The following is a 13,856-nucleotide window of genomic DNA, read 5'->3' as shown; positions in this document are numbered from 1 at the left end:
ACATGATTGAAGAATATTAATATTTGGCAAAACATCTGAAATAAGAAATTATTTGATTTTTTTTTCATTTTGTCTTCGTACCCTCATCCCTAACTGTTCATAGTAGATGGCTGCCCACACACACAAATATCAAATGGTCATATATAGTTTCAGAGAGTTATTTGTGATCTTTATATTAAAAACAACGTATGTGGCCGATCTCTAGCTACATACATAAGGACTATTTCCATCTCAACCACTATATTCAAGATAGCAGGGCAACGTGTCAGCTTCTAAAATCAGGCATCCCTTCCTCTTTTTTAAGAATTAATTATTTCTAAATTAATGAGAAGATGTAATTACACACAACTCAATGTATACATAGAGCAGCTTTAATTTGTCAAATAATCTAGTGTAGGTTATGAATAATCCTTTTTTTGCAACTTTGTTCACATGGATCAGCTTCATCTCATTTTTCCTCTTCTGTTTCCTCTCACCCCAGCTGGAGTCAGTCTCAGTTGTCACAGGGTTCGAGGCGGGGTACACCCTGGCCAACACTGATATCACCATCTTGATGTGCTCATGGGCTAAGCCTATTTATATCTTGTAGTGTGCTATCTAGGAATTGTGACAGGTGTGTGTATACATACTGGTACAAGGCATCTGTGGAGGGTCAGATTCAGTGCGATAGTAGCCATTGCGACAGACACAGTTAGTTGCTCCCTCGCTGGTGGTCCGGCTGTTAATGGGACACTGTAAACATTTGTGGTCTCCCTGAGCAGCCTTGAAGAAGCCTGTAACACACGCTGTGAGGGGAAACACATAGTGGTTAAATACATTTAAAAAATGTGCAGAGACAGGAAAGAAGAAACAATTAGGAACAAAATGCATACCATGCCAGTACAGTATAATTTCTTATGAGCCACAACTACAGATTAAGATAGTTTGTCTGAGCTATTTCCAACGACTTTGCTCAGAAAGTAAATGTTTTATCATTATAGCCCGCATGGTGGCATCTAATAAATGGACTGAAATGACTATAGACTCCACCACTGTAATAAAAAGGAAAACAATTTAAGCCTGAAAAGCAAATTCTCTTTCATTTGAAAAAAAAAAAGTATGCTAAGAATGTTATGCTTTTACAAATGTATTATTTTTCCTGTTCTAATCTGATCTGATTTAATGCCACTCATTTTTTACCCATAAAAAAAGTTATCAAAAAATGAACGACTATTTATATGCGCGGAACTGTTAATCACATTAGATTTTATCTAGCACACAATCTCAGTCTCGGTTTTCCTCCACTTTAAAGGAGGAAAACATACTAGCATGCTTAGTTGTATGTATCAACTGTTACAACATGTTACAAGCAATAAAAAAAGAAGAGAAAAATACAAAGACTGGAAGTAAAACAAAATATGAAAACAAGAGAAAGGCTCTTAGAAAATAAACTAAAAGGAGAGTAATGGAAAACTATTAAAGACAAAGAGAAGGAGGGCTTGTGTCATGGTAGGTATTTTTGGTTGATTTTCTCCAGACATTTAAGATTTTATTTTTTAGCCTCTGTGTTTCCTCCAGCCCCTTAAACTTATGGACAAAGGATGTAAGCAAAATGAATATACAGTGAACACTTGAACACTGAATAAAACAAAAATGCTGCATAAAAGCAATAAACACCAGCTTCAACAAGAATCACAAAAATATATTCAAAGAATATGTCAAATAACCCAAACCCCTGACTTACAAGACGTCAACACGAAGAACCTTTCCAACTCAGGAAATCCAAACTCCACTTTAAATTTTCAGTGTTCAATTTTACATCTCATTCTTCACAGATATAAACCAATCAGTTTGTTTTACTGTCACGGGTTGCCGGGGCAAGCCGTATGTGAATTATTAAGGACCCAAGATGCGGCAGCTCTGGTGCAAGTGAGTTTATTAATCAAATGTAGGTACAAACAGAGATGGCGAGGGTGAGCATGAAACTAAGAAAACCTAAACTGGGAAAAACTAACAGAAACTAACCAGAAACAGAGATGCAGGGAGGCGCAGGGAAATACACAGAATGACGGAGGGGAATAACGCAGACGAACCAGCAACTAACAGAGGCAATCACGAGGTTTAAATACACAGAAGGATAACGAGGGAATGAGACACAAAAGGAGGGCACAGCTGGGAGTAATCAGACATGATGAGACAGGGGAAAAGTAAACTGAACACACTGAGATCAGACACGGACCTTCAAAGTAAAACAGGAAACACACACACACGCAAGGACACAGACTCAGAGACGCGGGCTAACACAGAGACCTTACTACACAAAAGGGGATACACAGGCAAGCATGACACCAAACAGAGGGAACACAACTAAACCCAGGGAAACCAAAACACAACAGTCATAATACATAAAACTATCAAAAGTAAAAGTACAAAAACCAAAAACACTGGGTCACCGACCCAGGACCATGACATTTACAGCAGTCCTTTTCCTGCAATTGAGACAACAAAATAGGTTTACCTCAAACTCAAAAGATCAAGAGGGTCTTTGTTTTCCTCTTTTAGTTGGCTTGTTTATTGGTCTTTACTCACAAGACCGTCAGTCCTCTAGTCCCGTCACTCCAGTGATACGGTTCAGAATTTCCCAGTCTTTCTCCAGCTGGTACTGCCGGTTCCATAAACAAGTGAAGGAAGATGACAGTAGGAGTACTGAGATTCCAGAGTGTTGGAAGAAGTCAGTTGCAAGAGTAATAGTAATACATGCCACCATCTGTTTCCTGCAAAGGGTTTGAACAACCTCTTTGCCATTTCTGATACACGACTCACCCATCTTCTAGGTTGCTGACTTTAAAAAAAGTTTTATGAGTGTTTTTTGAGATGTGTGTGTGTGTGTGTGCGCGCGCGCACGCGTGTGTGTCTTTTCAGGGCATGCCTAAATGTGGAACACTCCGGCTGTCACATGTGGGAAAGCCAGACCGTATCAGAACCAAGAAAAACTGAAACCTAAGGAGGACATGACATCAACAGACTGAGTGGAGTAAATGAATATTTATGGTCGTGGTCCACATTACCATACACAACGCCTCAAAGCCAAACTAGTGGATTCTGAAATAGTAATTCCTTCATCCAGGTCTGAATATTTTCAGACTTATTATTTATTTGAAAATTATTTCTACATTTGAAATAAAGTTACTGCTGCATAAATATGCACCGGATTTACTCGAGGAAAAGATTTATTTATCTCAAAAAGGAATTAAATAATTCTCCAAACCAGTTCTCATGATGCTGGATTTTACTGGAGGTATTTTTGTAGAACACAGACACTGTAAAGGAAAACTCATAAGATGAAAAATATATGTACAGTATTAAACAAATCAAATCACTTACAGTGATACATTTCAAGCCTGTGAAGTCAACTTTAGTCAGCTCTGAATTCACTAAACTCCAACGTACGTAAATTTAACTAGATTTTGCTTGTATTTCTGTTTGTGTACTGCAAATGTAACTTTTTCCTTAAATTGTCAAACGAATGTCTAAACTAGAGACAGCCCAACAGATTGAGCTAAGTGGAAAGTACAAGACGTGCTAAAATGTGTGTGTGCATAGTTGGGAGAACCAGTAAAAAAACATAGTTGTCACTTTAATTCTGAATGAAAAAAGCTGGATTATGTATTGCATTGTCTCCCATACTTGTGCTCAGGTGTTTATTCCAGAGTAGGAGGGAAGGTTTGTTTACCAGTTTCCATCGTCCTTTTATTGCAGAAGCAGACATTTCTAACATTCTGCTAAATGGTAAGTTGAGAGGCACTTTTCTACTCAATTTTGAGCACTCAAAGTGTTTTCTCACCACAAGTCTCACTCATCCAATCACACTGTGATGATTCGCTCAGGTGTTTGCTCTCTGTCAGCTACGTCTCTCTTCTGATATGAAAGGGTTTTTTGTCAGTTCCTTCCCTGAAAGACATTCATACAGATCTTTGATCTATATGCAAGCACGTCTATCTAACATTCACATCGAGGGCAACTGAGGATACTTTGACACAAGGACAAGGGATCGATTCACCAGCCTTCCAGTTGGTAGATAACCCACTTCAGCCACACCCATCCCTTTTTTATGACCGTAACATCTATAACATTTCTATAACAATTAAAACTGAAGGCTACGACCAAGCAAACAGTAAGCAAATCTAAAGGTTTTTCAATCACAGAGTGTTCTTAGTTTTTAACACATTGCTTCTGCATTTTGGCTTAGGTTTTGTTAAATAAATAATGATACTCTGAAATACTCTATAAATCACACTTTTGACCCCCCCCCCCCCCCCCCCCCCCCCCCCCTCTATTGCTGGGTCCTGGTCTTCCTCACAGGCAGACCACAGGCAGTCAGAGTTGGTACCAGGACATCAGGTACAAAGATAGTGAGCACAGGGACTCCCCAAGGCTGTGTGCTCAGTCCACTTCTGTGTCCCCTCCCAAAGCAACACCTCCACCATTAAGTTTGCTGATGACACAACCATCGCTGGCCTGATCACTGCTGGAGAGGAGACGGACTACAGGTAAGAGGTGGCTCAGCTTGTGTCCTGGTGACTGGAAAATTTGGATTAACCTCCAAACTTCTCAGCAACTTTTACAGATGCACAGTGGAGAGTGTCCTGACAAACTCTACTGCACTGTGGTACGGGAACAGCACCACTCAGGACAGGAAGGCTCTCCAGCATGTCATCAAAACAGTACAACTCATCTCCCACCGCTACAGGACATTTCCAACACTCGGGTCAGGAAAAGGGCACACAATATCATCAAGCACAGCAATCACCCACAGCAATCACCCACAGCACACACTGTTTACACTCCTACTATCCGCCAGACGCTAGGAGTGTGAAAGCTAGGGCAACCAGGCTAAAAAACAGCTTCTATCCACAGGCCATCAGGTTACTGAATCAATGACTATGTCGAACTGTTTATCCATAACTGTAAATTTGCAATTTTGCACACTTATACACAACATAATACAACTGTACTTACACCTAACCTGTAAAACAGCAATTCTGTACATTAATATTAGCCTGTAAATTTGCAATTTTTATACATATATCAACATATACACCTTTATATTGCATACTCTGTATATATTATCACTGTGATAGTGTTGCAAGTTTACACCCACATATAAGCTACAAGATCTACAAAGCACTGTTTTACTATTTTATTTATTATTACTTTCTTTTAGTCGTGGTAAGGGAACCTGCAGAGTAACAATTTAATTGCGCTGTGTAACCATTTGTGTTTTGCGGTGTACATGACAATAAACTTCTTGAATCTTGAATCAATACATTGTGGCTGCAGCTCTGAGGCAAAATGTTTACTTTTGTTGGATCCCAACCAGGCCTTCCCAATATATAAAGGTTCTTCTCTGTTTAAAAAGTACTAATCTCTGATTAGGCTATGCAGAGCTTTGATGGAGCCTTGAGAGGACGCTTGCCTAGCTCCAACTGCTACTCCACCTTGCAGATGTTGATCCTGCTTCCTCTGAAGGCGTGCTTGTCAGAATGGCATTCTGCTCAAATCTCCACTCAGTCACACCCGTTATTACCAGCTCTCCTCTAAATCTTTACTAACTGGGTAAAATTTAGTGGTCTGAAAAAGTGGGCCCAAGGATCTGTTCATTTTAAGGCTAGAGTAACCTGTAAGGATCCTTTGAGTGATATGCATGTCTTTACCATTACTATTTCATAAACAGTAATGGTAAAAGCAAAAGCAAAGCAAATAATGTTGATCACAAAATCAAATCGATTGAATTCTACTTATCTCTTTGACCTGCGTTGAGTTAATGCTGATTTTAATAATGATCTTGAGAGGAGAGAGACTAATGAAAGAAAAGGCAGACCCTGGCCCGAAGATGCACTTATCTCTGTGTTCTGTGTTGATATACTCCAACAAGCATCCCCTGGGAATTCAAATCCTCTTGAATCTAATGAGCAGAGAAAAAGTCCACAGTTTAGCAGTGGTTGATCCTTCTGGTATCTCTGCTTAAATTTCCAGCTGTAAAATCTTAGATCCAATCATCTGTAGTGCTCGTCTCGCAGGAGACAAAGCAATGAACAACTTACCTCTTCTGCACAAAACTTTTATATACCTGGTATACCTGGTCCTCATCTTTCCCCTCCCTCATCACATCTTCTTGTCTTTGTTGTACATAATTTCACTACATATGAACATTAAATCAAATATGAATATACTTTCTGTCATGTCTTTAGTTTAGTTTATGCTATTTTACTTCAACAGGATTTATCATTGGCCCAATCACATGAATATCCACTCTAACATGATCTCTTTTCAACTCGGTTACACACAAATATTTTTTCTCGCTTTTTCTCTTTACAGAAAAAAAGACTGACAAACACAACTCTGTGTTTGTCCGTCCTGGTATTCTCAATTTTCCTTCTCACACACTCTCACAGCCTCCAAGGCCATCTTTGCACAAACAAGTCACTCCATATGGAATCTCAGTGAGAGACGTGTTAGTAGAATCATTTCATAGTTTTTATTTTCTTATTTGTTATACTGGTTAAACTTATACCTGATTACATTCTGATTGTTATTAAGAATTAAGAAAGATTAACTATTAGCATATAAATTATGATTCTGTGTTTAACAATTACAGCATACTTAATACCACTTTTCTCATTCAGAAACATGTATAATGATGATTTCACATTCCTGCTGCCAGCCTCACACACACAGACACTCATCTGCCAAGGCTGAATCATGTTTATGCACACTGAACTGAGACATTAGAATCATTTTTATTACTTATTTAACATATTAATCGAACTTACACTTTGATTATATTTTTGAAAGATGGCAAAAGCACATATAGGTAAACTCTATTTTTAGCACTCTGTATCACTTTTAACATATAAGGCTCGATATTAAACCCTTTTACGCTTTTACTTTCTCTCTGATGTAATGAGAGGTAAACCAGGGGAACTTTAATCTCTTTCAGTCCCACCTCTCTTGACACCCCCTCCCCTGTCCTTCTCCGCTCAGCTCAGTGTGCGTTGCACACAATGAACGTTGTAGGTTGAAAAGAGCAGAACATAAGACGTACACCCTAGATGTCTTCTTCAGCGTCAATGTAGTGATGTTTTTAACCCATTAACCCTTATAACCAGTTCCCACCAACAGGTTTTTGCTTTGTTTTTAAACTGCCATAACTCTTGAACTGTTTGCACAATCTGAAAAATTCTAAATTTCCGAAAACAGCAACTCTGCTCTTTTCAGTGATATTAAAGTTATTATCAGAGTCAGTCATCTCAAGCACCGTGTCACAGCAGTACGACAGAGTTATGCTAAAATGTTTTCATGTGTTTGCCTTGCTTTTTCTATATTTTTATTGTCATGGTCACATCAGTCAGACCAGTGACTAACTCAACCAGTCAAGACACTGGCGCGGATTGTGGCCTAGCTGGTGGCAATAATGTATCAGGAGCAGGCGATGGCGCTGACAGTTGGACTAGCTGCAGGACCAGTCCAAGCACCAGACAAGGATGTTGAAGAGTCTGGTTGCTAGGGCTGGTTTCTCACTGGCATTGCTGCCAGGATCGGAGGGAGCGGTGGAAGATGTCGGTCTGATGAGAAGGTGTGTGCATGGGGACATACACAAATATCCCACAGTACTGCTAAAGATTAAATACAGGTGAACACAGAGTCAAGATGGTGGTTAGGTCCCATCTGACGCATCCCTTCATTCTGGGAACAGATTGGCTGGAATGTGCAGATGTGTTCATAACCCACAGGAAGGTGGAGTGTTTGTACTACAGTCAGGTAACGCGAGGTTGTCTGAAGCTGACTCTGGGGAGGAGGAGACAGCATCTTCTCGGGAGGCCCCGCCTACTCCAGTAATTTACTCCACATAGCGCTGACCTACCTGCATTTTGTGTTGATTAGAGGCAGACTGTATCGAGTGAGTTGTGAAACTTGCATGGAAGAGAAACGCAGCCAGCTGCGGAATGCACGAGAATATCACTTTGTATTAGTTCTGGTGAATTATGCAGTGTAATATCCTGAAGCGGTGCCACTGTGCACCATTTCCACAAAGACTGACCAGGGCACTTTGTCCTAGTCTGAGGCAACATAGGCAGCTTCTAATGATTTAATGGATTTGTAATTTTTTCTTCCAATTCTAATAAAGGTATTCTTTCTTTATTTTTCTTATGTGAACAGCAATATATTATTTTCTGCCACATTACTACCTTTCCTGCTTCCTAAAGAGCCCACTATTTTTTAAGTAAATTGCCTACTCCCTTTTGAAAATAATAATGAAATCTTATTCTTTAAATAAGGATTTATTTAACTTCCCATTCCTAATTAGTGGTGTCACTTTCTTTGTCAGAGAGAAAGACACTGGTGCATGACCACTGATACTGATAGAATGAATCTGTCTACGCAAGAATATGAGTAGTGTACAGGTGAAAAAAAGTTTTAATCCTTACGAGTGGGGTGATGTGAACACTAAGCATTGGATAAACGAAAATCCTTCATGTACTGTTTAAGAATTTCTGTAGAAGTAGTGTAGTGTATATATTCTAATCTCAGATTATTGGGCAGTTCAAGCACATTCAGAGTTCAGGTGGGGAACTGTGTAGTTTACATTATCTTACACAGTGTTGCCCTGGTGACAATCTGTTGTACAGCTAAAATAAAGTACCTTTTGTCTGTATATATACATTTGATTACAGAATGAATGAAAAACGTTGCACTTAAGTTACTTTAAGCCGGTTCATTTCAAGATACACTAATATCATCAATATGCATATAAAACTGTTTGTTTTTTCTTGCTGCTCTTCATCTGTGAACAGAGCCAGGGTGGGCATGATGGGCTCAACATTATATCACAATATTTCAAGAAAAATTGTGATAGTGACTTCAGTTTGTTTTGTTATTTTCTTCTTCTTTTTTGTTTTATTTGTTGCTCCTCCTGACATTATGGAGCACAACTAGCAAGTTCGACCAAGTTGAGCCATTGGTTTACATTTGGGTTGCAGATCAACATCTCTTTCTTCGTAGCTGGAGGAGATGCAACTGCATTTTTTATCTCATGTGTGTGAAACACTCGTCTTTCCACCTTTAGCAAGAACAGTTTTCATATTTCGCAAAGTATTGTGATTTGCTGGAGCTGTTTGAAGTAGCTCAATTTTAGATGCTAAAAACACATGACATTGCTATAGCAACAATGTAGTAATTTGACATTTGATGTAAAATTTACATTGGTGTTACTGATATGATATGGCACAGCCGTAGAACAGTCTAGTGAGGCACATCTCATAAGAACTCATTCACACATTCCTTCTTACCTTTGCAGACTGTACCATTCGCCACAGCCTCGTATCCAGCTTTACACATACAGCGGCCAATAGGTACCATCCACTCCCCATCCCCATTACAGTACAGCTTGATGGGTACATCCACCTCCTCCCCATTAGGAACACACACTCCTCTGGCTGCCACAAGAGAGGTGCTCTCTGCTCCTGACAGTGTCTCAGGGAAAACAGCTCCATTCTGGATTATATGGGGACATTTCCTGTAGAAGACTCGGACAGCAATAAGTGACATGCAGGCACCGTAATCCTGGAAAGCAAGATAGAAGCCATTGTGGGAAACAGGTCCAAAGCTTCGAACTTCACTGTTGATCTTCATGATGCGGCCACCGAGATCGACCTGAGAGAAGCTCTCGTCAGCTGCAATAGTGTCCACTTTCACCCATGGGTTTTCCATCCAGGGTGGGTATAATTTAGTGGCCTTATCCAAGTCAGATTCAAAAAAATAGAGGTTGAAGGTCTCCTTGCAGGAGCCAGGGACATTGGGTATGGAACTACAGTCCCGTACTGAAAATTTCATCTGGACATGGATACGCTGAGCACCACGGCGACGGATGTATTTGGTCCGGACCCAGTTGTTTTGGCTGCTATTAAAGATATTGCACACCTGGTATGTTCGGATGGTGTTCATATTTTCATCGTATCCACTAACTTCTTCCCACTAGAAGAGAGCCAAGAAACAGAGCTACTGATAAAGTGACAAACATGCAAACACTAAAACATTGAAGGCAACTTGGAACAATCCAAAAGCAGAAGAAGCTAGTGGAGTCAGCCAGTACTGCTGATACCAACACAGATACTTTTAACCCACAAAGGCAGCTTATAGAGGGGAGAGCAGTCACTTACAACTCACTCATCAGAAGTTTGCAACCCGTTTTAATCACCACTAAATCCCTGTGATTTTTATTTTCCATAATAAGTAGTTAATAGAGTAAAACACACTTTTCAGCTTTTCATATATTTTGAAACTGGGATTTTTGGAGATCTGGAAATCAAATGCCCCATCTCTATGGCACATTGGGTCAACTTCTTGGTTAAATAACATAGATGTGACAGTCAGCAGATAAAGGTTCAGACATTTTTCACAGGGCATGTTTGAGGTATATATTTTCATTTCCAGAAAAAATAAATGATTAAACACAATTGAGTATCAGCTACATACTGAGTTTGGAGGACAGAAACAAAGTATTGATCCAGCCATGTTAGCACTGATCCGATACCAATACCAGCATTAGTATTTATGCTATCAATATTTGGATGTAGCAAGCAAGGTGACTTAAAGGAAATTCTAGAACTTTTAAAGCTTGGTTTGGAATTTTTTTGAACAGTGAAAAAGTATTTCCCCCCTTCCTGATCTCATACTTTGCATATTCTTCACACTTAAAACTTTCAGGTCATCAAACATCAAATAGATTTAATAAAGATGCAGTTTTAAAGATTGTGCAGTAATGATGGTATCACTGGATACCAGCACAAGAATATTAATCTACTTTATTGATAAACATGAAGTATTACTTCTACACAGTGTGCTGAACTTGATTCTTCAGAAAGCTGATTCTGGACCAATGGCAAATGTTTGACCTCCAGTTTAAAGTATAAAATAAAAAAAAAGGTTAGACTTGTAAGTATGACTTTCCAGTGGGCTACCATGTGCATATTTTCCAGGTGCTCTCATTTAATGGTGTTTTTTGTTTATTTTCATGACTGTTTACATTGTAGATTCTCACAGAAGGCATCAAAACTATGAATAAACAGAAAACTATGAATAAACACATATGAAATTAATTAGTAAACAAAAAAGTGTGAAACAACTCAAAACATGTTTTATATTTTAGATTCTTCCAAACAGCCCCCTTTTGCTTTGATTCCTGCTTTGCACACTCTTGGCATTTTCTCCGTGAGCTTCATGAGGTCGTCTCCTGAAATGGTTTTCCAACAGTCTTGAAGGAGTTCTCATAGATGATGAGCACTTGTTGGTCCTTTTGTCTTGACCATAAAGGCCTGATTCACACAGTCTGCTCTGAACAGCTGATGTAGAGATGTGTCTGCTACTGGAATCTGAGCTGCTGTTAACTTGTGATTTCTGAGGCTGGTGACTCGGATGAATGTGTCCTCAGCAGCAGAGGGGACTCTGGGTCTTCCTTTCCTGGGGCGTCCTCATGTGAGACAGTTTTGGTGTAGCACTTCTAGTGGGAAGAAATGCAGTTTTTGCGACTGCACTCGGGGACACAATCAAAGTTTTCCAGACTGACTGACCTTCAGTTCTTGAAGTAATGATGGGCTGTTGTTTCTCTTAGCTGATTGGTTCTTGCCATAATATGAATTCTAACAGTTGTCAAATAGAGCTGTGAGCTGTGTACCAACCTGACTGCTGCACAACACAACTGATGGTCCCAACCCCATTAAGAAGGCAACAAATGAACCCTGACAGGCACACCTGTGAGGTGAAACCATTTCAGGTGACGACATCATGAACCTCACTGAGAGAAGGCCGAGGGTTTGCAGCGCTGTCAACACAGCAAAGGGCAGCTACTTTGAGGAATCTGTGATATAAAACATATTTAGAATTATTTATCAGTTTTTCTTTGCTACATAATTTTATATATCTTGCTTCATATATTTGATGTCTTCAGTTTACCTCCACATTGTAGAAAGTAGTAAAAATAAAGAAAAAACATTAAATGACAAGGTGTGTCCAAACTTTTGAATGCTTATCTACAGAGTGTACATTTTCCTAGTGTGTTGATTTTTCTACTCACCCCTTGAGATGGGTAGGTGGTCCAGCCCAGTTCGGCTGTTGCTGTTGTTGAATCCATTAGTACCTCTGGAGATAATCAAAAACCAAAAAGCCTGGCGTTAGAATTAGAATTAAGTTACACTGCACTAAAATACTGTGTGTATTGAGCTCTGTTCACACTGGAAATGATTTGCAGTGATGTAGTGAGCAACATTCAAATGACAAACAGTAAAATAACTGAAGTGGATGGCCTACGAGATAAAGAACCACCAGTGAGACACAGAGCACTAATGACTGACATATATTCTGGTAGTTAATACATCAGAGGTTTAAACCAGAGCCTGGAATGTCACCTAGTGATCAGACGTTAGCTTCAAACCAGTGTGAAACAACCAAAGTACTTTCCCCGTGTTCCACGTTACTCATTTTGTTCCTCTTGTCTCCGTGTTCCATGTTCCCGCTCTGTCTCCCAAGTCAGTCATGCCCCCATGTCAGTTTCTCCCACAATCTCAGTATTAAGCTCGTGTGTCTTCGTCCTCCGTATTTGTCTTGCTTACTGTTTTATTTTGATCATCCCGTGTCCTGCGTTAGTGTTACAGTTTTGCTTCCTCCCTGTCTTGTTATGTCAGATTAGGTCCAGTTGTGTTTCTCTCCTGTCCTCCCTCGTTACTGTCTGTGTATATATTGTGTTAGTTTCCCTTTGTTTGTTGTTGGATCATCTGTTTGTCATGCGACAAGCTCAGTTATCCCACATTTAACTGTCTTTGTCCATATTTATGTTTTATGTCTCAGCTCATCACGTTTTCAGGTTTTAGTTGTTTTCCCATTTTTTTAGGTTAGTCTTTGTTTCCCTTTTGTTTTCTTTTCTTTGCACTGTGTTTAGCCGTCAATAATGTAATAAGGAGTATTATAATAAAATGCCAGAGGATCAAAAGAATAACACTAAAGGTACTAGAGATGGCACGATACCACTTTTTTATGTCCGATACCGATACCGATATCATAAATTTGGATATCTGCCGATACCGATATTAATCCGATATAGTGTGTTTTTTAATCAATAAAACTGTTTTTTTTTAATATCTTGCTGCATTTTGTATAAGTTCATACTCAAGTTTAAATAAACAACAACACTAAAGCTATTCTGTTATACCTGTATGTAAAAAATACACTGCACCCAAAATATTTCATAGTTCAGCAATACTGATCAATCGAATAAAATTAAACCTACTCCATCCTTACTATTCTGGTATTTTAAAGAGTACTTAGCAGAAATATTAAGCAACCTAACTAATAGGGTTGCAAACTCCCAGCAAAAAAAAAAAATAGGGAACCACCCCCACCCTCCACCTGATGATGCTTAATCGACGTAATCAACTTTAATTTGATGCAGTGTGAAAAAAATGCACAGAAATAAATTATTTTTCAAGAATAATTAAATATATTCAACATCTTTCTTCTACAGAATTGCAAACTGCACAGATGGTATCTTCCCAAAGGAAAAAGTACTATAGCTTACTAGGGTATATTAGGCTTAACAGTTACTATATACAGTAATGGACTTCTATACATTTTACATCAGATTAAAACTTTGGGTGTAAGATTCAGATAATTATTTATTAAAAGCTAGACATTTTAAATGAGAATAAGAAAGATAAGTATGTCTTTGTGCCCCCTTTTCCCTGTTAATGCCCTATCGGCCCCCCTGGCTAAACTTTGCTAGATCCGCCCCTGCACAGTTACCAGCCGTCAGCTACGTAGAAAAG

At 39.1% G+C, this 13,856-nt stretch overlaps 1 protein-coding gene across 2 annotated transcripts in view; it reads right to left on the bottom strand.

The window, feature by feature from the left end:
- Nucleotides 1-13,856, bottom strand: part of LOC134618224 (ephrin type-B receptor 2-like) — a 66,565-nt gene that overhangs the window by 33,809 nt on the left and 18,900 nt on the right. For both annotated transcript variants that reach the window (XR_010091888.1, XM_063463510.1), the window contains exons 2-4: nucleotides 12,113-12,177; nucleotides 9,330-10,014; nucleotides 630-785 (exon numbers count right to left, since the gene is read on the bottom strand). Coding sequence is in view for 1 of the 2 variants with exons in the window: in XM_063463510.1 (XP_063319580.1) it covers nucleotides 630-785; nucleotides 9,330-10,014; nucleotides 12,113-12,177 (906 nt within the window). In the remaining variant the exon portion in view is untranslated. The remainder of the gene's footprint in view (nucleotides 1-629; nucleotides 786-9,329; nucleotides 10,015-12,112; nucleotides 12,178-13,856) is intronic.

This window comes from Pelmatolapia mariae, linkage group LG20, assembly GCF_036321145.2.
Source record: "Pelmatolapia mariae isolate MD_Pm_ZW linkage group LG20, Pm_UMD_F_2, whole genome shotgun sequence".
Lineage (NCBI taxonomy): Eukaryota > Metazoa > Chordata > Actinopteri > Cichliformes > Cichlidae > Pelmatolapia > Pelmatolapia mariae.
The sequence above is the reverse complement of the archived record's forward strand: the minus strand, read 5'-3'. Positions and strand labels throughout refer to the sequence as shown.